This window comes from Mustela putorius, unplaced genomic scaffold (genome assembly GCF_011764305.1).
Source record: "Mustela putorius furo isolate JIRA1106 unplaced genomic scaffold, ASM1176430v1.1 tig00003863_pilon_pilon_pilon, whole genome shotgun sequence".
Lineage (NCBI taxonomy): Eukaryota > Metazoa > Chordata > Mammalia > Carnivora > Mustelidae > Mustela > Mustela putorius.
In genome coordinates this window covers 9,469,216-9,490,310 of record NW_025422015.1, presented here as the reverse complement: position 1 = coordinate 9,490,310, position 21,095 = coordinate 9,469,216, and the positions used below count along the sequence as shown (strand labels likewise).

The 21,095-nt window shown below is 36.3% G+C and overlaps 1 protein-coding gene across 6 annotated transcripts in view; it reads right to left on the bottom strand.

Moving 5' to 3' along the window:
• SHPRH (SNF2 histone linker PHD RING helicase) overlaps positions 1 to 19,680 on the bottom strand; it is an 88,827-nt gene extending 69,147 nt beyond the window's left edge. For 3 of the 6 annotated variants that reach the window (XM_013056248.2, XM_045066271.1, XM_045066272.1), the window contains exons 1-8: positions 19,453 to 19,680; positions 12,815 to 13,486; positions 9,649 to 9,778; positions 7,477 to 7,695; positions 4,610 to 4,688; positions 3,792 to 3,942; positions 2,635 to 2,743; positions 1,728 to 1,984 (exon numbers count right to left, since the gene is read on the bottom strand). In XM_013056248.2, coding sequence (XP_012911702.1) covers positions 1,728 to 1,984; positions 2,635 to 2,743; positions 3,792 to 3,942; positions 4,610 to 4,688; positions 7,477 to 7,695; positions 9,649 to 9,778; positions 12,815 to 13,453 — 1,584 coding nt within the window. In that variant the 5' untranslated portion in view covers positions 13,454 to 13,486; positions 19,453 to 19,680. Of the gene's footprint in view, positions 1 to 1,727; positions 1,985 to 2,634; positions 2,744 to 3,791; positions 3,943 to 4,609; positions 4,689 to 7,476; positions 7,696 to 9,114; positions 9,279 to 9,648; positions 9,779 to 12,814; positions 13,487 to 18,995; positions 19,427 to 19,452 lie in introns of those variants that run through there. The other 3 variants (XM_004752766.3, XM_004752767.3, XM_013056249.2) reach the window with 3 other exon arrangements.
• Between the last annotated feature and the right edge of the window lie 1,415 nt (positions 19,681 to 21,095).

The following is a 21,095-nucleotide window of genomic DNA, read 5'->3' as shown; positions in this document are numbered from 1 at the left end:
TATAATACATAAATATACAAACTAGGGCCATTAGAAACATATGAAATACTAAAATACAGCATTTAAAGAAAATGAAAGTTAATCAATTAGTTACTGCAATTAGCAAATAAATTCCTTCTTTGTCCTTTCCACCTGTGTCCTTTTCTGAAATTATTCACTGGATACCAATTTTGTGCCAGGCATAGTGTTAGATGCTGGGGACAGAAATATGAGTATTTAGCTCCGTGTCTCCAAGGGGGTCTGTTGGAAATGGAAGAACAATAAAAAGTGAAACAACAGTACAGGAATGTGTAAGAAGAGGGGTATATAACAGAGGAGCTATGACAGGGTGGTAGGTGCCAGCAACAGCTTCCTAGAAGTGATGTCAGAGCTGAGGTCAAACAGAGGAGTTGGGACACTTAAAATAAAATGAATGACATTAATGGAAGATTTCCCTTTTTTAGTAACAGAAGGATTACTAGATGCACAGATGTTCATTGCAGCCTTCTACCCTGGCTGGGGAAAATGCTGGGAGACTCCCTATTCCAAAAAATGAACTTTATAATCTGCCATTTCTTTCACAGTAGACAAGTTGATAGTCCCACACTTTGACTGGTCATTAATTTTTACCCAAATTATTTATTTATCTACTTTTTAAAAAGATTTTATTTATTTGAGAGAGAGCAAGAGAGACCACAGAGGGAAAGGGGTTGGGAGAAGCAGACTCCCCGGTAAGCAAGGAGCCTAATGCAGGTGCAGGCCTCGACCCTGGGACCCTGAGATTATGACCCGAGCCAAAGGCAGATGCTTAACCAACTGAGCCACCCTGGCACCCCTATTTATTTTTTTAAAGGTAGTCAGTTTATTTATTTATGGTAATCTCTATACCCAATTTGGGGCTTGCACTTATGACCCTGAGATCAAGAGCTGCATACTGTTCTAACAGAGCCAGTCAAGTGCCTCCTTTACCTGATTTATGTATGCATAGCTATGTAACTAATTTTTTTAAAAAGCAAATTTGAAATTAATAGCCCCCAAAATAGCAGTTTTTAAACAAAATATCAAAATTTCATATGATGATGCCATGGGAAAAATGAGAATTTATATAAGAAACTGAAAATGTATATGAAGAGCTAAGCACATGTAAGATATCTAATACTATAGAACAATGCCTGGGTGGCTCAGGTGGTTGGTTAAGCATCTGTCTTCAGCTCACATCATGATCCCAGGGTCCTGGGACTGAGCTCCATGTCAGGCTCCTTGCTCAGTGGGGAGTTTGCTTCTCCCTCTGCCTTCTGGTCCCTCTGCTTGTACACTCTCTCTCTGACAAATAAGTAAAATCCTAAAAAACAAAAGAAACTATAGAACAGATTTTTTTTGAACTGCTGACAACAGCATAATGAATATAGAGTTGTTTTACTTATTTATTTCTTCCTTTTTAAAAAATATATTTTTAAGAGTTATTTTAAACTTTATATATGCTTAACCTACTAATACAATTCACTCTGTAAATACTTATTGAGTATATTTGCTATGTGCCAAGCATTCTTCTCTGGGTTTAGTAAACAAAATAATGTTTCTACTCTGATGACATGTATATTCAGGAAGTAAAAAAGTAAGTCACAGCCATATGTGATTTTCTTGGTTTGTTTTTTACCCTCAGTCTCTAAGAGCCTCGGTACCAAGTGGGATCTGTCAATGCTTTCCATAAGGCAACACATATGGCAACTAAACAAATATTCTGTTACCTGTTTTTTTGTTTTATCACATATATCCTCTTCCTTGTAATTCTTCCCCAATGTAAAAGTTCCAGAAAAACCATGGCCTTTGATCTGTTTCACAAGACCTTCAAAAATTAAACATTTCAGCATCCGTTTCAGAAGACTCCTGTTCCGCTGAACATCGTATCTATATATAGAACTGACATACTTATAGATGGAAAGGATGGAAACTCCTTTCTTTCCATTCATTTCTTTCACAGCTGTCAGGATCATCACACGTGTAGCTACATGCAAAAGGATATGCTAACTCAGTCAAAATAATTAAAATTAAAAAAAATAGAATGCAATTAATCTTAATATGCATTAAGAACTTAAGAAAAAATAAAACAGATTTACTGAAGATATGTTGTCTGCATACCACCATTTTGAAGAATATGTAATGAAAACTTATCTCATTAACAAATTACTGTAATGGAAAGAACTTAAGGAAAAATTACTCATTATTTTGTTAATCTGACAAAGCAACCATCATTTAAAATTGTATTTTAAAAAACCTCTCACAATTACCTATGTATATGCTACCACGAGTAAGGGAGACACTCATCTACTAGCAGAATTTGAAGTAGCTATGCCTGAAAATAAACAAAGCTTGGTTTAAACTGTAAGATAAAGAAATTCAAAAATAAAAAACTGAACAAGAAATATCTAGACTAAAAAAGAACGAAGCAATCAAGTGAAAGACTAAATTTTTACTTTTGTTAAGATAACATGACTTGTAACTGACTCCATTTATACAAAGTATGAACAACTATGTAAACAATTATAACAATTATAATAATCATAACAATTACAAGATAGCTCCATATAAGGAATGCAAGAACTATAACAAAGATGACTGTAAAAACATTTTTTTTAAAAGAGATTTCATACTTACGTGGGCACTGAACTTTTTCTTTTGGTTCAAATTCCATATTCTGGCTTCCTGTGTTTTTTACTTTTCCTCCAGAATAATGTGATGGAATGAAATAATTCACCACTTTTCCCTGATATAAACAACATTCAGTAGTCACACAGTGTTTTCCTTTCAGTAACTGGAGTTGCTTATTAAAATTAACCCTCCTTCTATTAAGGAGATGCAATAGAGTTGTAAAAAATGATGAAAAGAAAAAGCTAAAATGCTATTCATACATACAAACTTTATTTTTTATCTCAGAAGTTTACTGCTAGCCATCACTTTTTAAAATTGTACATATTATCTTAAATTACCTAAATGTTTAATTACCTTAAATTACCTAAATTAACTTTTCAAGGCTTGTTTAAATATGGAATTAATATAGAAGTTACCGACAGTTAACTGTTATATATTCCAGTTACATATTCCAAATCTTTTTTTTTTATTTTCACAATGAAATAGGTATTTTATATTCTGTACTCAAATCTACAAGGTTAACTCTGCAAACCTGACCCTATCAGAAGATCACATTATCACTAAAGTTGTGAGCCCAGTGGGCCCTACAGGTAATCAATTATCCCCTTAACTAGTATGTTGATTTTAGATTTGGTTATTGGAAATTATGAGCTATGAGCTGCATCTGCCTTAGTGGAGTTGTCCCCCCCCCCCCCTCCATAAACTCTAAAATTTGTGCTTTTAAACAAAATTACACATTTTGGAACAAGAACTTGGAGTTTGATTCATTTAACAATCTAATTACTAATTATTAGATTCTATGATTTATAGATCTGTGGTTTGTGCAATTAAAAAAAAATCACTCAAAAATATTTAATGGTAATGTGGAGGCTTGCAGTACTGAAGTAACAGTCCTTCCCCTAAACGCTTCCCTGCCAACTAGAAGGAAGCTCAGTGAGTGACAGCACAACCCCTTCCTACCTGTCCAACCTCACTTAAAAAACCCTGCCAGGTCACAAACATCCTATTCTCTGTGCCCACTTGAAGTTAACTAATAACTTATAAAAATCATTGGCCTATGAGTAAACGGAGTGTTGGCTTAAGTGCCAAGCAAATGTTGGCCATATGATGCTTTTTGAGAACATATGTCCCCTGCTTTCTCAGCCCTATGGTATTCCTCCTACCTCGGGAAGAGTGAGAGCATCTTGTTTGACATCCTGTCGAGTATGTGTCAGAATCAGAGCCAAAACCTCCACTGTCTTTCCAAGACCCATCTCATCTGCTAAGATGCCACCAAGCAACTGTGGCCCAGCATTTGGGTAATCACGGATGATGCTAAAGGAAAAAACAAGAAAAACATATCACAGGAATGCAAGTAAAAATTATACTATTCCTAAAAAAACCTGGAAGAAATCCATAAAAGCCCAAGTTTTTAAAAACTACATTTTAGGGTGAAACAATTTGAAACCCTAGGTCCTGAATAAAGAACTGTGATAAAAAATGGCCAGAGCTGATAACTAAGTGTGCAGAGTGGTACTGGTAAATGCCTATCATGTTTTTCTCTTCTATAAATAACAGGAAGCATATCTGCATTCTTTTGTGTCTGTGAATAAAGTTAGGAGGACCATAACTGCAGATTCACCCAATATATTATTATATTTAGTGACTCCTAAGACTTTTATAATAGAAATTAACATATTTAATGAAAATGTAAAAATTGGTCCATAACATTAAGATTATAATTTCTTTAAACGTCAATAACTAAGCATCTTAAGTCTATTATATTGTATTCCATTTACTGAAAAATGACAGGCATTATTAATTTCTTGTTTGTCCTACCTATAAAAATGGTAAAAATATGAAGTCTAACAAAACTTTAACTTAGTATTTCTTCTTCAGGTTTTTGTCAAAGGTTCAAGTTACTGGTAGACATATGCTCCCAATCTCATACAGCTTTTCATAATATTTATTTCTAATACCAAGCTCATGAAGTTTGTCTTACCAGCCTGTATATGGATTATAGTAGAGTTTCAAACCTTCAGATGTAACAATCTCACGCCATAAGAAGTGCAGGGCATTTTCTAAAGAAAAATAGAACCGTAAGAGTAAGTTACTGTTTGTCTTCCCTTCTGCAGACAATCACATTAAAATACAAGTAAGTTAGCAGTCAGGATACCCTGGGAAGCCACATACACATGGGAAAAGGTTAGGATCTCACTCTTTTCTGAAGATCTTATTCTTGTGTTTATTCTCTTCTTTGCTTGGGACACCAATATTTTCTACATAAACAAGTGTTAAGATAGAAAAACAAAATACAGCAAATCACAGAGGTTTAATAGGAAAAGAAAACTAGTACGTGTAACCAGCTCCTACCTAATAAAGGAGAGTAGCTTATCCTTTATAAATCCTTCAGGAAGTTGCCTAAAGTTTTAAAATAACTCAATAGACATAGGCTAGTGGGCTAATACATTAACCTAAATCAGACCCAACCTTTTACATGATTTGAGTAGGAGGAAAGGCTTATTGCTTAAGTGGGGAAAAAGTATCCTAAAACACTGAAGTACTGTGTGTATTTCAATCAAAATCTTTCACTATCCTTTCCCTTAAAAATTTAAGTTGTTTAAATCAACTGACAAATTAGGAATTACATCTCTACCCACCAGTGAAAAGGCAAGTAATTTTTTGTTGTCTTCTTTACGGATTGATAGATGAAATAGGAATACAGATGTACAGGGTTTATAAAATGAAAACATTAAAAGATAAAAACTTCAATTTATGGGAGCCACAGGGAATATAAATATTAAATGATACATGGGATTTAATCAAGAAAATCTGTTCTATGGAGAAAAAAGAATGGATTACTGGTACATGCAGCATGGTTAAATCTCAAAAATATTATGTTGAAAGAGGCCAACTTCCCTTCAGCCTCAAGTGTCCATACTTTGCCATTCTGTTTATCATTTCAAAAAGAGGGAAACCTAATTTATGGTGGCAGCAGTTGCCTCCTAAGGGGCTGAAGTAGAACTGACTGGGCCATGAGGGAACTTTCTGGGGTGATGGAAATATTTCATGTCAGCATGCACAAAAGATATAAAAGAAATAAGTAAAATCAATTTTAACAATTTTATTTAGCATAATACAACCAATATCTTATCATTTCAATATGTAATCAATATAAAAATTATTAATGAGATATTTGGCATCCTTTTTTTGTCCTACCTGAAATCTGGCATATATTTTAAACTTACAACACGTAATTTGGAAGCCACTTCAAGTTTCAAGAGCCATGGGTGGCTAGTGCCTTCTGAGAAAATCTGGTTCTATGTCTTAATTGGGTCACTGGTGACACAGATACACAGACTTGTGCAAATTTATCAAACTGTGCCCTAAAGATCTGAGCATTTTATTAAGTTATAATTTGATAAAATTACTTAAAGAAACATTATTGCACTTTGGAGAAAAAAATAGTTCAGTCTGTGGGAGACTACATAGCTAACAGTTTCTTCAATGGATAAATTAAGAGAAAAGACAGAATGTGAGAAGACAAAAATCTATGGATTACACAAATTTAAGAGACAACAACTAATTCCAATGCATGAATGCTACTGGTTTCAGATTTGACTCAATTGTTAGAAAGAGAAATAAAGAAATAAAAAGGGGAGGAGAAAAGATGATAGAGAGGGGAGAGATTTGGCAATTTAAAGGAATTACTGGGTTTAAAAAGCTATTATAAGATTCATCTGTTGAAAGGAACCCTTTCCATTATAACATATATATATATATATATATATATATACACACACACATATACTTTGTATCTGTTTAAAGGAATCCTTTCTTTAATAAACTGAAATATTATTAGATTAAATGATATGCTATGTGAAATTATTATTTCAAAATAATTTCTAATAAGGGATGAGGGGGAGTGGGAAGAAATAATGTTGGCTATAAACAGATATTTAAAAATAAAAAATTTTTTAAAAAAGAATTTTGTTGGATAAAAATGTACAAACTGGAACCTACAGGAGAAATAAGTAAGAGCTATCCACCATTAAAATAAATCTATACGGAGTGAAATAGTTAATATTTCACTTCCTAGAATCACAAAAATCCCACCTCATGCATATCTCTTTAAAGATAATGATAAAGAAGTGGCATAAGTGATGCCCATAAATTTACTTTTATGAAATCTCTTAATAGATAACATTCTTTTTTATTATTTATTTTATGGAGCAAAGAAAATAAATGCAAAGCTAGGAGAATCAGTCACACATTAGAATCCCACTTTTGTAAATTTGCTTTCTGTTGCTAAGATTCATCATCATTGTGAAGCCTCTAGCAGATGATTAGGAAGATTCCCATCTGGGGGAGGCGAACCATAAGAGGCTATGGAATCTGAGGAACTGAGGGTTTTGGAGGGGACAGGAGTGGGAGGTTGGGTGAGCCTGGTGGTAGGTACTGTGGAGGGCCCGTATTGCATGGAGCACTGGGTGTGGTGCATAAACAATGAATTCTGGAACACTGAAAAGAAATTTAAAAAATAGATAAAAATTAAAAACAAAATGAAAAGAGATTCACATCTGATCAGGTTCCAAAAGCAATTCTTAGATGGAAAGGCATGTAAAAAATGAATTTTTAAAAATTCCAATCAAGACATCCCTTATTTGGGCAAGAAAAATTAGTTCAAACAGTTATAGAATTTCTCTAGATTCAATTTTAAAGAATTTCTTAGACTATCATTTTGTTCATAGTAAAACCTATTCTACTCTAATTTTTCAGTATGATTTGTTTAACAATGTCCCCCATCCTAATTATCTCTTATATAATCCCTCTGATCAATCTGCCTTTCTTTAAGTATCTTATACTTGCCACTAGTAGGAGGGCTTCTGAAACGCTCTTGTCGTAGCATCCAATTGACAGCCTCTCTCTGGTATGGTCTCAACACAGGAATCAATGCAGGATGCTGGACATCCACTTGGATGGACTGTGCTTCTTGCTGATGTATTTGCTTCACAAACTGATAGAGCTCATCAATATCCTGTCCTTCTGGCTCACTCTCTGAATCATCCTCATCCTCTTCCAACACATCTGTACATCCAACAACAAATGTACTCAAAACAACCCAATCCACCTTTTATAACTATAAGCAATTCTTATTCTAAAAACATGCTACGTACTTTTCCATCTCTGGGGCCTTGCTCAGTGTGTTCTGGGGCTGGAAGAACCCTAACCTTAATTCTTCGCTGATCAAAAAATCTACCTTTCAAGATAGTTCAGCTTTTTCCATGGCATTTTCTTTTGTTTTTCCTGGTTAGAATTAATGTTCTCCTCTGTGTTCGTGTAATGCTCTTCTACTTTGGATACAGTGATACGCTGCAATCTGTCTAGCAGAGCAATCATTTATGTGTATTCTTCCCTTGTGCACTGAAATGTTATGCAAAAGCTGTCTTTTGTTTTTATAGTTCCCCAGAGCACCTCACACATGCTTTGGCCATCGCAGATATTTAAAAAACATAAACATTTGAATATAAAGATCTTTTGCAGTTTATAAAGGGTAATTTACTTTACTTTTACATTTTAACATAAAATTCCTATGCAGACAAAATTTTTCTATGTCTAGTAAGACAAGGGTTCCCATTTTATTTCTTATGCTAAAAAAGGATAGGCATTTGGTAGTAGCAGGAGCCCACTAGGAGATCAGCGCTTAAGCCATTAGTACAAATTTGTAAAAAATATGATACATTTGTTGGGCACAAGTGCCCTGTGGAAAAGACTGGTGCCTACTATACCATGAAAAAAATTTCAAAATCTTGAATGAATGTACAAACCCACTTTAGCTTATGATTTATTTCTCAAAATAGTTAGTTCTCAAAAATTTAGTTACCAAAAAGGCCTATCCACTTTAATGGAACATACCTCACATGTCATAGGATGAAGACTATATCAAAAAATAAATAATTTACTTTTTTCAATAAAAAAATATGCCATGTGAGATTTTAAAAATTTTACAATTAATGTCTAGTTACTTGTGTGGTTATTTCAGACTTTTACTATATTTGTGTTATCTAGTACTGATAACTAAATTGAAGTTTTCCTCTGAAATCCTGACATTTTCCTCTGAAACGCCCAACTTGTATTATTTTTAAAAGACAGAATAATTCTTTGCAACATTTTAAAAACTCTAGATGTATTTAAAAGTATCCCTTCCAATTCTGAAACTAGAGATTTTCCTCTTTTTAAGTCTTCAACATGCAAATGATTTAATTTTATTAGTATTTTTTTAATTAAGGAGGGCAACATGAGGCTTACACTCATGAACTTGATATCAAGAGTCACATGCTCTACAGAATGAGGTAGCTGGGCACCCCCACTTTTATTATTAGTATTATGAAGCTTTGCAAAGAATGCACTCAAGAAACAATTCAACAGTCAAGCTTAGAAACTGACCTCCCAAATATTCCAGTATGAAATGTTCTGTAATTTGCACCTGAAATAATGCTGACCCACCATGAGCAGGGCTTGGAGAATATGAGCTGTTTTTCCAGTAGTGTTGATGGGCTGCACCAAGCCATCCACACTCTCCCCTTGGAAACCAATGGCAGACAACTCTGAAGCTGCAGTCCTGACCAAGGATACAACATCTTGCCAAGAAACAGGAGGAAAGTTAACTGGTCTTTAAGGAAAGCAGGCTCTTGAGATTATTTGTCAGACTGCAAAGGAGAGGTGGAATAAGGGCAGCCAAGAATCTCTGGCCATGACAAAATAAAAGCAAAAGAATAATGCAAAAATTCCAATCAGCTCAGATCCCTTTAGATTCTACTAACTGCAAACACTTCTTGAGTACTTACTATAGCTAAGCACAGTATTTAGCAAAGAAAGACACAAATTAGTGGGGGCATTTCAGATACATATAATTTTGTCATATCATGATTTTATAGAGATTGTTTAATTTTATTACGGTTTTATTGTTTTTCTGCTTGTTATATATACGATTTGGGAAAAACCCACAACTCATAAAAGTAACAGCCATTTTTAATTTACCTGGAATAACAAAATTGTGTAACTTTTCCATAACTCTTTTCATGAGTTGATTGAACTTCTTCATTCTTGAATTTGCATCACTCAAAAAGTCTAGTTTCGCTAGGCCACCTTCCAAAAGATAAATTCCAACCTACAAAAAATTAATCAACATAAACATAGCTTTAATTGTACTAATACATTCTTTATGAGGACATGAAAAAAATGTTTTCTAACCATTACTGTTTTTAAATGTATTCATAGTATTTGGCCCATAAACATTACATACATACCTACCAAATCTCCCTCACAAACTTTTACTTTCAACAACAAATTCATTTTTACTTTCAATACAGTGCCTACTAAGTGAGATGCACCATTCAAGTTGCTAGAAAACACTACTTTCTAAACTAGAACTGAACCTGGGAGAATGTGATGAGAATACTAATTCTACCTACCAAGTCAATGATTTCCAGACTTGATCAGTATCAGAATAATCAACGAAGCTGGTAAAAATGCAGATTTTCCCCAGAAGATTCTGACACACGTCGGGTTTGTTTTTTTTTTTTAAATTAACATATAATGTACTACTTGTTTCAGGTGTACAGGTCTGTCAATCATCAGTCTTACATAATTCATAGCACTCACCATAGCACATACCCTCCCCAGTGTCCATCACCCAGCCACACTCTCTCTCCCAACACCGCCCCCCCACCAAGATTAAGAGTCTCCTGTTTCCTGAGATTAAGAGTCTCTTATGGTTTGTCTCCCTCACGATCCCATCTCGCTTCATTTTCCCCTCCCTTCCCCCTAAAATCCCCTACCCTGCCTCTCCAATTCCTCATATCAGAAGAGATCATATGATAATTGTCTTTCTCTGATTGACTTATTTCACTTAGCATAATACCCTCCAGTTCCATCCACGTCATTGCAAATGGCAAGATTCTGGGGTTTTTGATGGCTACATAGTATTCCATTATATGTATATGCCACATCTTCTTTATCCATTCATCTGTTGACAGACATCTAGACTCTTTCCATCGTTTGGCTATTATGGACATTGCTGCTATGACATCCGGGTGCACATGCTCCTTCGGATCACTACATTTGTATTTTTAGGGTAAATACCCAGTAGTGCTATTGCTGGGTTGTAGGGTAGCTCTATTTTCAACTTTTTGAGGAACCTCCATGCTGTTTTCCAGAGTGGCTGCACCAATTTGCATTCCCACCAACAGTGTAGGAGGGTTCCCCTTTCTCCACATCCTCACCAACATCTGTCGTTTCCTGAGTGATTAATTTTAGCCATTCTGCCTGGTGTGGGATGGAATCTCACTGTAGTTTTGATTTGTATTTCTTAAGCAGAGTCAGGCTTGGGAATCCCTATTACTAGATTAAACACTAAAATGTACAGGAAAACAGATCTCGATTAAGGTATTATATCTTGATTCTGATAAAACAATGCAGTACGAAGTTCCGCAGTCAAAAGATTTGAAGCTGAATACTGGCATTGGTATTTAAGAGCTAAAACCCAGGCAAAGTAACTGATTTATTTTGACCCAAATGCTGTTATTTGCAAACTGGAGAGAAGCGTATATGAGATAGCCTATATAACACAATTTTAAAACTTCCTAATGGTAGATACTCAACAAATGCATCTTCTTTCATTTCCCTATGTTATCCTGGACCTGATTCCGTAATCACGGAGAGGCTCATGTTCTTTTACTAAAGAACAAGAATCCAACTCAGCATTATATAGGAATGAGTAACAAAGAATTTATTTCATTATTATTTGTACTCTTCCTATGTCCACCTACAGTTAGCTTACCATAACATCACTAAATGTTTAAATATTTCTAAAAATTGGTATAAGAAAACAAAATAGATCAAGACTTGATCTATGGAGAAGGTGGACAGAACAGATACACAAACCGTGAATTCTTACGTACTTGCTATCACTGAGCCATCATTTTGGCATGCATGATCAACAAGGAGAGGGAATAAGTTGTTGCATAGTTTCATCTTCCAGGGAAGAATCAGTTACAATCAAATGCTTCTAAATTTTCTCCTTTCCTTTTGTCAGTGCAGAAAGTATACTAATAGAATTGCTTTTTAATGTGAGTAAGACACACAAGACACAGTTTTCAATTGAACAAAAGTGAATTTAACATTTTAGAATTTCTTTTCAAGTTTTGGCATAAAGGCCTATTAACCTGCTTCACAGTTTATAAAGGACAGCTACTTATAGTAGCTCACATGATTCTCAACATGACCGTATGAGGTAAAATGAATGATTATTTACATTTTACATAGAAAGATGATGAAATTAGAGCATTTAAGTGATTCACATAAAGTTACTTAGTAAATAGCTGAGCCTGAAATGAATTATAAATTTACTCTTTCATTTGTTAAAAATCTGTTCAGTATCAGGGCTATACTAGGCACTGAAGATAAATGACTTCATAGTTTGCTGAAGGAGAAAAATCTAAAATGTAAGTACACTACAAGTGGCCAAGGCAAAAGTAAATGTGTATAGAGTATTATGGGGGAAGAGCATGAACACTACCCATGAATTTTAAGAAAATATCTCCCTAGAGAAGTAAACTCTGAGCTGAATATTAGAGAATGCCCAGAAGTTATTAGGGAAAAGGAAGGGAACAATCCAGGCAGAGAACCGTGAAAACAAAAGCAAAGATGCAGAAATATGGCCAGAAAATATGCAGGAAATAAATCATTTTATAATTTCTGGAACAAAATAAAAAGCAGAGTGATAAAAATGAGGCTGAAAAAGTAGACAAGGGGCTATGAAAGAAAGGAGTTACTTGATTCTGCAGTGAAGAATAGAATTCCATTTCATTCACATTATACCAATTCAGAGACAAAGTAGATGGAGTTCAAAAAGACAAGCAAGGGCAATGGTTAAAGGACTGCTACAAGAAGACGAAGAGATGAAAACACATTGAGAGTAGAGCTGGAAGGGACGAATACGGGATATCTTGAAAAAGGACAGCCTAGAAATGATCACCTACAGCATACATTTCTTACAGTTATTGAAAGCCCAAAATAAAGTACACTCTGAAACTTAATAATGATAGGCTTATTTCTGGCTTTTTAGGCCATCCTTCTGAGTTAACTTCAAAATGGGAATGCCAAACGCTGAAGAACCTTAAAAGACACCACAGAATTTGAGTACCTTGATCATGTGATTTCCTTCTGGTTTTTGGTAAAGTTTTATTCTTCTTTTCTTTTGTAGCCACCCCAAATCTTCTAACATTTCACCACTGAAGGATGATTCCACTCTAATACCCTTGTCACAAATACTAATTGGCTCACTGAGTCCTTTTTCTTGTTTCTCTACATCTTCACATTCTGAATTAACATAGATCAGGAAATGATTGCTGGACTCTGAACTCATCAGTGTAAAACTCCTTTCAGAAAAATGTTCAATTAAACTCTGTTCAGGAAGTAGCTGAAGAGTTAATTCTCCCAGAAATGCCTTCCAAGAATTGTCGAAGTGATAGGGAGAAATCACGATATTCAGCTTTGCAGATAAAGGAGACAAAATGCCGCCAGTTTCTTCTTTATCCTTTGATTTTGAGATGCTCACTGCCTCGGAACACCTCTTCTTATCTTGGTGAGCCACTTCTTCCTTTAGACTATCATCTAGGATGATACAGTGAGCAGAAGAGAAATCTGAACCTGATGAGGGGTGCTCATCATCAGTTAGCGTGAGAGGTTCATTCCTTCTGTCTTCATGCATATTCCAATGAAGCTGCTGCTGCTTTTCCTCATCAACTCTCACTGGAGGAGCACGTTTCCGCCTGCTACTCATTTTCAAGTATTTTTTGGTTGGTAAATATGAACTCTAGAAGACAAATGCAACAAGTAAGCATTCCAAGAGAAGATTTAAGTATCAAAGTGTGCCCTGATGAACAACTCACCATAAACTAATGGCCCCCACCCAACATAACATTGAAATCTTAGAGAGATATATAAAGCAATGGTTAATTTTTTTTAAATAAGTCAAATACAGCTAAGAAATACACTGACCATAATCTCATGTATCAAAGAAATTCTAATGGTTTTACTGATCCTTTAATGGATAAATTTAATAAAGACAATATGTTATATAAAATAAAACACATTCTAAAAATACATATAATAAGCAGCATGACAGTAAGGTAAATCTCCCAAATAGCCTGGAAATGTGTATTTGAAGAATTTAGTAACATTTAAACTCATATCATCACAACAAAAGTTCAATTTGGTTTTATAGTCCTAAGGGGTTAACAAAACTTCACTTAACCCTTAACACAGTTAAAAAATTCCTAAAAATATATTTTCTCTTTCAAAAGAAGAAGCTGAAAATACAGAACATATTTCTTTTTTGTGGGTTAGCAGAAACAAGAATAGCTGGGCAAGAAATAAGGTGATGATGGCAACCAGGGGAAATGGAGCAGAGACAATAAAAGAAAAAAGAAAAGAAAAAATGTAGGAAAAAAAAAAGATAGCTTTGTCATCTGAGAAGAGAAAACTGGTCTGACAGCAACTTGTATTAGGCTCAATGACTAGGAAGCCCCATTCAGGGGGCTTGATCTCATGCCCTGAGCCAAAGCCAAGAGTTGAATGTTTTAACTGACTGATCCACCCAGGCACCTGGTCAATTAAATTTTGAAAGAAATTCAAAGGCAGTCAATGGGCAAAAATATCCTTTTCAATAAACAGAGAGCTACATGCAAAAAAACGAACCTGGAGCTTTACCTCACACCACATATAAAAATTAACTTGAAATAGATCATAAACTGAAATACAAAAGCTAAAACTATAAAACTTCTAGAAGAAAATGGGATAAAATATAAGTGACATTAAATTAGGCAAAACAAATTAAAATAGGGCACAAAAAGCGGAGAATATAAAAAACTGATTAAGTGAGTTTCAACAAAATTACAGATTTTGGAACTTCAAAAGGAGAGGGGAAGCCAGATGGGATGTAATATTAGTAAAACAAGTATCTGATGAAGGATTTGTATGTGGAATAAGAAAAAAAACTTTCATAAATCTGTAGTAAGACAACCTTATGAAAAAATGGAAATTTGGAAATAATTCTGAACACCTAAGATGATCTGTGAGTACCAAATAAGCACACGAAAATATCTTCACCACATCAGTCATTAAAGTAATGCAAATTTAACCTACATTCCACAATAAGAAACTGTGTATGCATTAGAATGGTTAAAATTTAAAAGACAGAAGAGGAAGAATAACCAAAACTGAATTTTCAAACATCAGGGAAAGTTTGTCAATTTCTTACAAAATTAAATACAAACTTTCTGTGCAGCCTAGTAATCTTACCTCTAGATATTTATGGAAGAGAAATAAAACCAAAGAAGACCGACAAAAAAGATTTATTTATTTATTTAAAGATTTTATTTATTTGTTTATTTATTTATCAGAGAGAGAGAGAGAGAGAGCGCACACGCGAGAAAGAGAGAGCGCGCACAAGCAGGAGGAGAAGCAGGTTCCCCTCTGAGCAATGAGGCCAACACAGGACTCTATCCCAAGACCCTCGGAACAAGACTCAAGGTGAAGGCAGCTGCCCAACCAACTGAGCCACCCAGACATCCTGACATAAAAGATTTAAACTTGAATGTTAATAGCAGTTTTAACAAAAGCTAAAAACTGGAAAACCCAAGCATCCATTACCTGGTAAATGGATAAACGGGTGGGATACTTCTCAGTGATAAACTACTGATAGAACATATGATGACACAGATGAACTTTTAAAGCATTATGCTAAGTGAAGGAAGCCAGATGTGTAAGGCCATATGATTCTCTTTACATGAAATTCTAAAACAGGCAAGAACTTACTGATAGAAAACTGATGAGTGGTTACTAGAGGTGAAGAAGTGAGAAGAAGCAGACTTATATAGCAAGGAGCAGGAGGGAAAGATTTGGACTGACAGAAATGTTCAACTGGTGTTTACGTGATTGTATATACTTGTCAAACCTCATCAAATTGTACACTTAAATTGTTAGATTTTATTGTACATAAATTATACCTTAATAAAGCTGATTTTCAAAGTACAAACAAAAAGTAGACACAGAAAAGATTTAAAATTATTAAGAGAATGGGGCACCTGGGTGGCTCAGTCAGTTAAATGTTTGCCTTCAGCTCAGGTCATGATCCCAGGGTCCTAGGACGGAGGAGTCCATGTTGGGCTCCCTGCTCTTTGGGGAGTTTGTTCCTCTCTCTGCCCCTATCCCCCCATCCCCTGCTTGTGTTTTCTCTCTCAAATAAATAAAACCTTTAAAAAAAATAAAATTATAAGAGAATATTAGGAACAGCTTTATTCTAATAAACTTGAAAAATCTAAATAAAATGAGTAATTTACTGACAAAACATAAAAGAATAAAATTTATTTTCTTAGCAGTCATGCTACATGTAGTTTTTAATTTAAGTAAGATTAAATATCATAAACTCAGCTCCTCAGTCTCACTGGCTACACTTTAAGGGCTGAGCAGCCATATGTGATTAGTGGCTACTATACTATACAGTGCAAATACAAAACATTCTCAAAATTGCAAAAAGGCTATCAAGTAGTGCAGGTCTAAGTCAATTATGAGAATTCCGCTTCCTTAGCCGGTGCCTCCTTTATGAATGCACAGGTAATAAAGTATAAACACTCTCTTACTATGGTTAACTATAAGCATCTTACCTCCTATATTACCTTGGAAGAATAATACAGGAGGCCTCTCATACTCTATGTGTTTATCTTTGTCCAGTTCTCAACAGAATTATAACCTAGAATACTGGAATTTGGTCATTCTGCTGGGACTTTGAAAAGCTCAGCTATATCAGCTTATTAGTTAACTATGGCCACATATAGGCTGTATAACATACCACTCCAAAGCTCAATGTCCTGAGATAGCAATCATCAAGAATATGGATATGAGGTAGGAATCACATAATCTACTACAACAAACAAAATATTAATATTAATAACATGACAATTATGGAACTGTTCACTCTAAAAGCCCCAAAAGCAACTGGCTAGAGAGTCTCACATCTGCAAAGCAATGTGATTTATAGGAGAAACGATTCTAATGCTAGCTTTGGCATTTACTAACTGTGTGGCATAGAAATAGTTATCTTTAAAAAAAAAAAAAAAGAAATAGTTATCTAACCTCTCTGTGCCAGTTTTCTCATTTCTAAAATGCAGATGATAGGATTATGCTTAGAAATAATGTAAGTGCAACAGTACAGTTAACAGAGATTTAGCATATATTCAGTGAGTGGTAGCTGCTATCACCATCATCTTCAGAACTATGTATTATATTTATAATAACTAAACTTTAAAGTGGCAGGATGGAGGACCATATATCTGTGTGTCTCAAACTCGACTGCACATTAGAATCACCTGGGGGAATTTTTAAAAATCCTGATGCCCAGGTACTATCCTAGCAATTAAACCAGAACTGAGCACACATTCATGAATTAAAAAAAAAAAAAAAAAAAACTCGTTCCAACTGACTCTTTTCTTAAGGGATTTCTATCCAGGGATAACTTCTTGAACCAAGAAGATATTATTTGATCAAAACTACTTATAACCATAATGTTAACTTGCAGCTATTAAGTCATGTATTAGTAAAATTCTATACATTTCTAATAACATTCCAAACCCTTCTGGTGTTCTTCATACCACGAGTCCCACTTTTGACAACTCTACTTCTTATTCCTCCCTCTTAAATATCAGAGTTCGGTGAAACACTAGTTGCAGTTTTTAAAAATGGACCACACTTTAATTGTCCTACATTTAAATGTACAAAGCCTTTTCCTTGAAATGCCCTTTCGCACTTTTCTACCTGTTGCTGTCCCAATCTTCCCCAGAAAACCTTCCATGACCAGGTGTACTGCATTAAGGGCCCTTCCTCCTCTATCCTAAATGCTATACTGTTCTAACTGTACGACTTTGAAAGCCATGAAAGCTGGGCAGCAACTGTATCCTACTCATCACTGTACCCCCAATGGCAGGTCAGTGCCAAGATGGAAATGACATACAAAAAAAAGGTGAAACAAATATCTCTAACTTCCTGAATACCTAATAACCTCCCTCTCTTTAAGATGTTTCTTTTTAGATAAGTCTCTTAACCATATTCTAGAAAATTACAGGTAATGTGAAATTATTCTTTACTATTTCTGGCACTGAATGAGACAGAGAGCTGGCTGACCCATATCTTCAAGAGAAAATAAAGATGGGTTATTAGCAAAATAAACACAAATTGTTGTTACTAAAACAATATAACAAATGATTACCAATTAAACTTAGATTCAGATTTTTTTCCTTCTAAATTATTACCTCTTCATTAAAAGACACACACAAATCCTGACTTACAACAAATCCATGGTAGGCCTGGATCTAGAATTTAGGAACATTAAGAATATTCATCTGCCACACTGCTGCCCAAGGTGAGCCTTGCGCAAACAAAGCCCAATCATTCCGGATTAGTGAAAAGCTCCTAATGATCTAGCATTAACACAATCTTTCCATGGTAGTAATTTCAGGAAGATGAGAGTATTTTCATCTACTGAACCAAAATATGTTAGTCACATAAACTTTAAAAAATGCCCGCGGAAAAAGCTTTTTCACCAGCACATTCCATTTCCCCAAATCTTTGTAGGCTGAACTCTTAATAAAAGGTTTGTTTTAATAATTCTGCAAATGCAGTTCTTAGGCTTGGACAAAGAAGACATATAGATATAGTAGCATCTTTCAAAAGTAAGCTTCTATTCTCAACTGCTAGTTCACTGGCTAACTTGACCTGGGAAGCTCTAGGAAGCACAAGGTATCCAGTACAGGCACGCTTTTCTCACTGATGCTCAACAATACTGTTTCAAGCATGGTTTCTGATCATAAACCAATGAGTCTTTCTGGTAACAGTACAAATATTATGGATCATTTCTATTCATGGGAGTTTAAACAGTGTTGCTACCAACATCCAAGAAAATAATTTTAAAGAGCTATAGTGACTTTAAAATTATTGAATTTCATTCAGTTAAAGCGTTAAGGTACTTTAAATACAAGTAGGAAAATATCAAACACCTAGTTTTCCTTCCCCCTGGGTCACGTAAAGTCACTTAGAAAAAAGGCACGAGCTTAATGGCCATTAATTCATAGTACTAAATCTGAAAGTGACAGTCAATCATCAAAATAACACATCATTGTTCATAAACTAGCAACGATCACGGAGTCAAAATGGACCACGTACAAGGACGGTTTTGAGAGCGAAAAGTAATTGACTCCAAAGGTAACTGAGAGCTTGCAGACTAACTTGGAAGCCTCGCCTCCCTTTTACCACATTACAGCCCCGCGCACCCAGAAGCGAGGCAGCTGCCCAGATCCAGCCTCCAGGGGCGTGTGTGACGAGTGGTGATACCCAGTCGGTTTTCTTCCGAAACTCAGCAGCGGTTCACGGAGTCCGAGCGGGGCTGTCAGCGCCAGATCGCTCCCAGCAGGCCGGGCAAACAAGCTACCCGCGAGGCCGGGGAGCGCGACGGCAGTCCCTGGGACGCAGGCCCCAGCCCCCGAGGAGAAGCACAGCCTCCTTTCCCACCGCCCTTTCTTCTCCCCGGGGAGCCGTGGCAGTTCGGCGGCCCCCAAGTCTGGGATGGGAATGGGTCGGGGAAACTCGTGCTGCGTTTCCCCCTCAGCCCTTTGGCTTCCTGGGCTCCAGAACAACCACGTCTTCCCTTCTCGGGACCTCAATATCCGTCTGCAGGCGTCTTCAGTCCCCGACCTCTGACCCCTGACCCTCCATCACCCAAGCGCCTACCTAGGCAGGTTCGCCAAGCTTCTTGAGCCTTTATGTCCCAAGCTCCGGGGCTCTTCTAAAGTCCCCGCAGGTCCCGGGCGCGCATTCGCCACCCACCGAACACCCGCCTCAAATGGGCACGCGCGCTTTACGCTGGTTTGTGTTGGGGTTCCCGGGGGGCCCAGAAACCACAGCTCCCAGCCGCCGGGTGCGCGCTGGAGCGTGGGGTCAAGATGAACGCGCACGTCGGAGCGCCCCGCCCCTTTTCTCCGGGAATAGCTTCAGGAGTCTCTTCTGCGCAAGTCCACATGGTTAAAGTCTATTGGAGGATACAGTTGGAATCTCGCGATAGCGCTGCTCCGCGACATTAGTAGTACAGGATTGGCTGGAACTTTTAAGGAGGAGGCGGGAGTCTAAGCAGATATGAGGTGTGGGCGGGGCTCCCCGGAAGGGGCGGAACTCCGTTTGAAGCGAGTCATGGGGGGAGGTTGGTGGCGTTGGTAAACAGGCAGACTATAGATAGAGTTCTAAGACGCGCTTTGTTCATTACTTCTAGAAAGCTGCAGCTACCTGGGTACGGATGAAGCTTATCTCTCTCAGAACAGTTATCTTAAAAGACTTTTCAGGGAAATGTGAGCAAACGGTTTAAGAGAAGAGGAGACAAAAACTACGTATATTGTGCTGGGACTGGCCTTTCAATATCTGACCCCCACCCCTAACCCCAAGCTGAGAGGTAGCCTCTTTCTCATGAATGGAAACTTATGTTTAGTTAATTTTGGGGTAACTCTGAGAGGCTTCAGGGCCAAAAACTTGTAAAATGACCCCCAGGAAACATCAGTCACTCGATACAATGAGTACCTGCTACGGACTCACCATTATGCTGAAAAGGGGTGTCTTGGCTTGGGTAAGCTCAGAAGCACAAAACTAAGTTCTTGCCTCAGGGAACATCCGTTGTAATTGCAGAGAGAGTTCAGAGGGGTCCATATCCTAACTAATACAGAACCTCCTCACAGACCTCTAAGCCCGAAAGAAGCCATTTACATAAACCAAACCCTGTAAAGTTTGGTGGAAATCAGTTATCCCAGGCTTCATGAGTATTACTTTAAATAAAAAGTTAATACTGATGCTAGGAGCAGTGGGCAAGCATACTCCTCAAAGGGAGAACGATCATGTTACTAAGTACAAAGTGATGGGCCCTGTCTTTGGAAGTGCAATTTGTGAAGCATTTAAATGTATATTGAGCTGTAAAAGGTTATCTTTGATAGTTTCATGTAACTTCTTACCATGCGAACAGGAAATTGAGCTCAGAGTTTGAGTGAGTTTAGCTGAATGCCAGGCAAAAATTTTAAAAAATAAATAACAGCATTGTTTCATCAGCCACCTTAATTGGGGTAATTAATCTCTATAGACATACTTACTATTAGCCTGTGCAAAATAGTAAACTTCGGATTCAGTTGTAAGTGTGCAGAGATGCATTTTCAACTATCTATATACTATGACTCAGTAGTTACAGTTAAACAAAATTCTTCCTCCTGAATGTTCCAATGGTGGGTTCAATCCTTTATTTGCAGAGTGAATGCTGTGTATATTTTTTGAAAAAATTTTCTGTGGAGTAACGTGTTTCAATATTAGAATAACCAGAGCTAATTTTAGAAAACATGGTT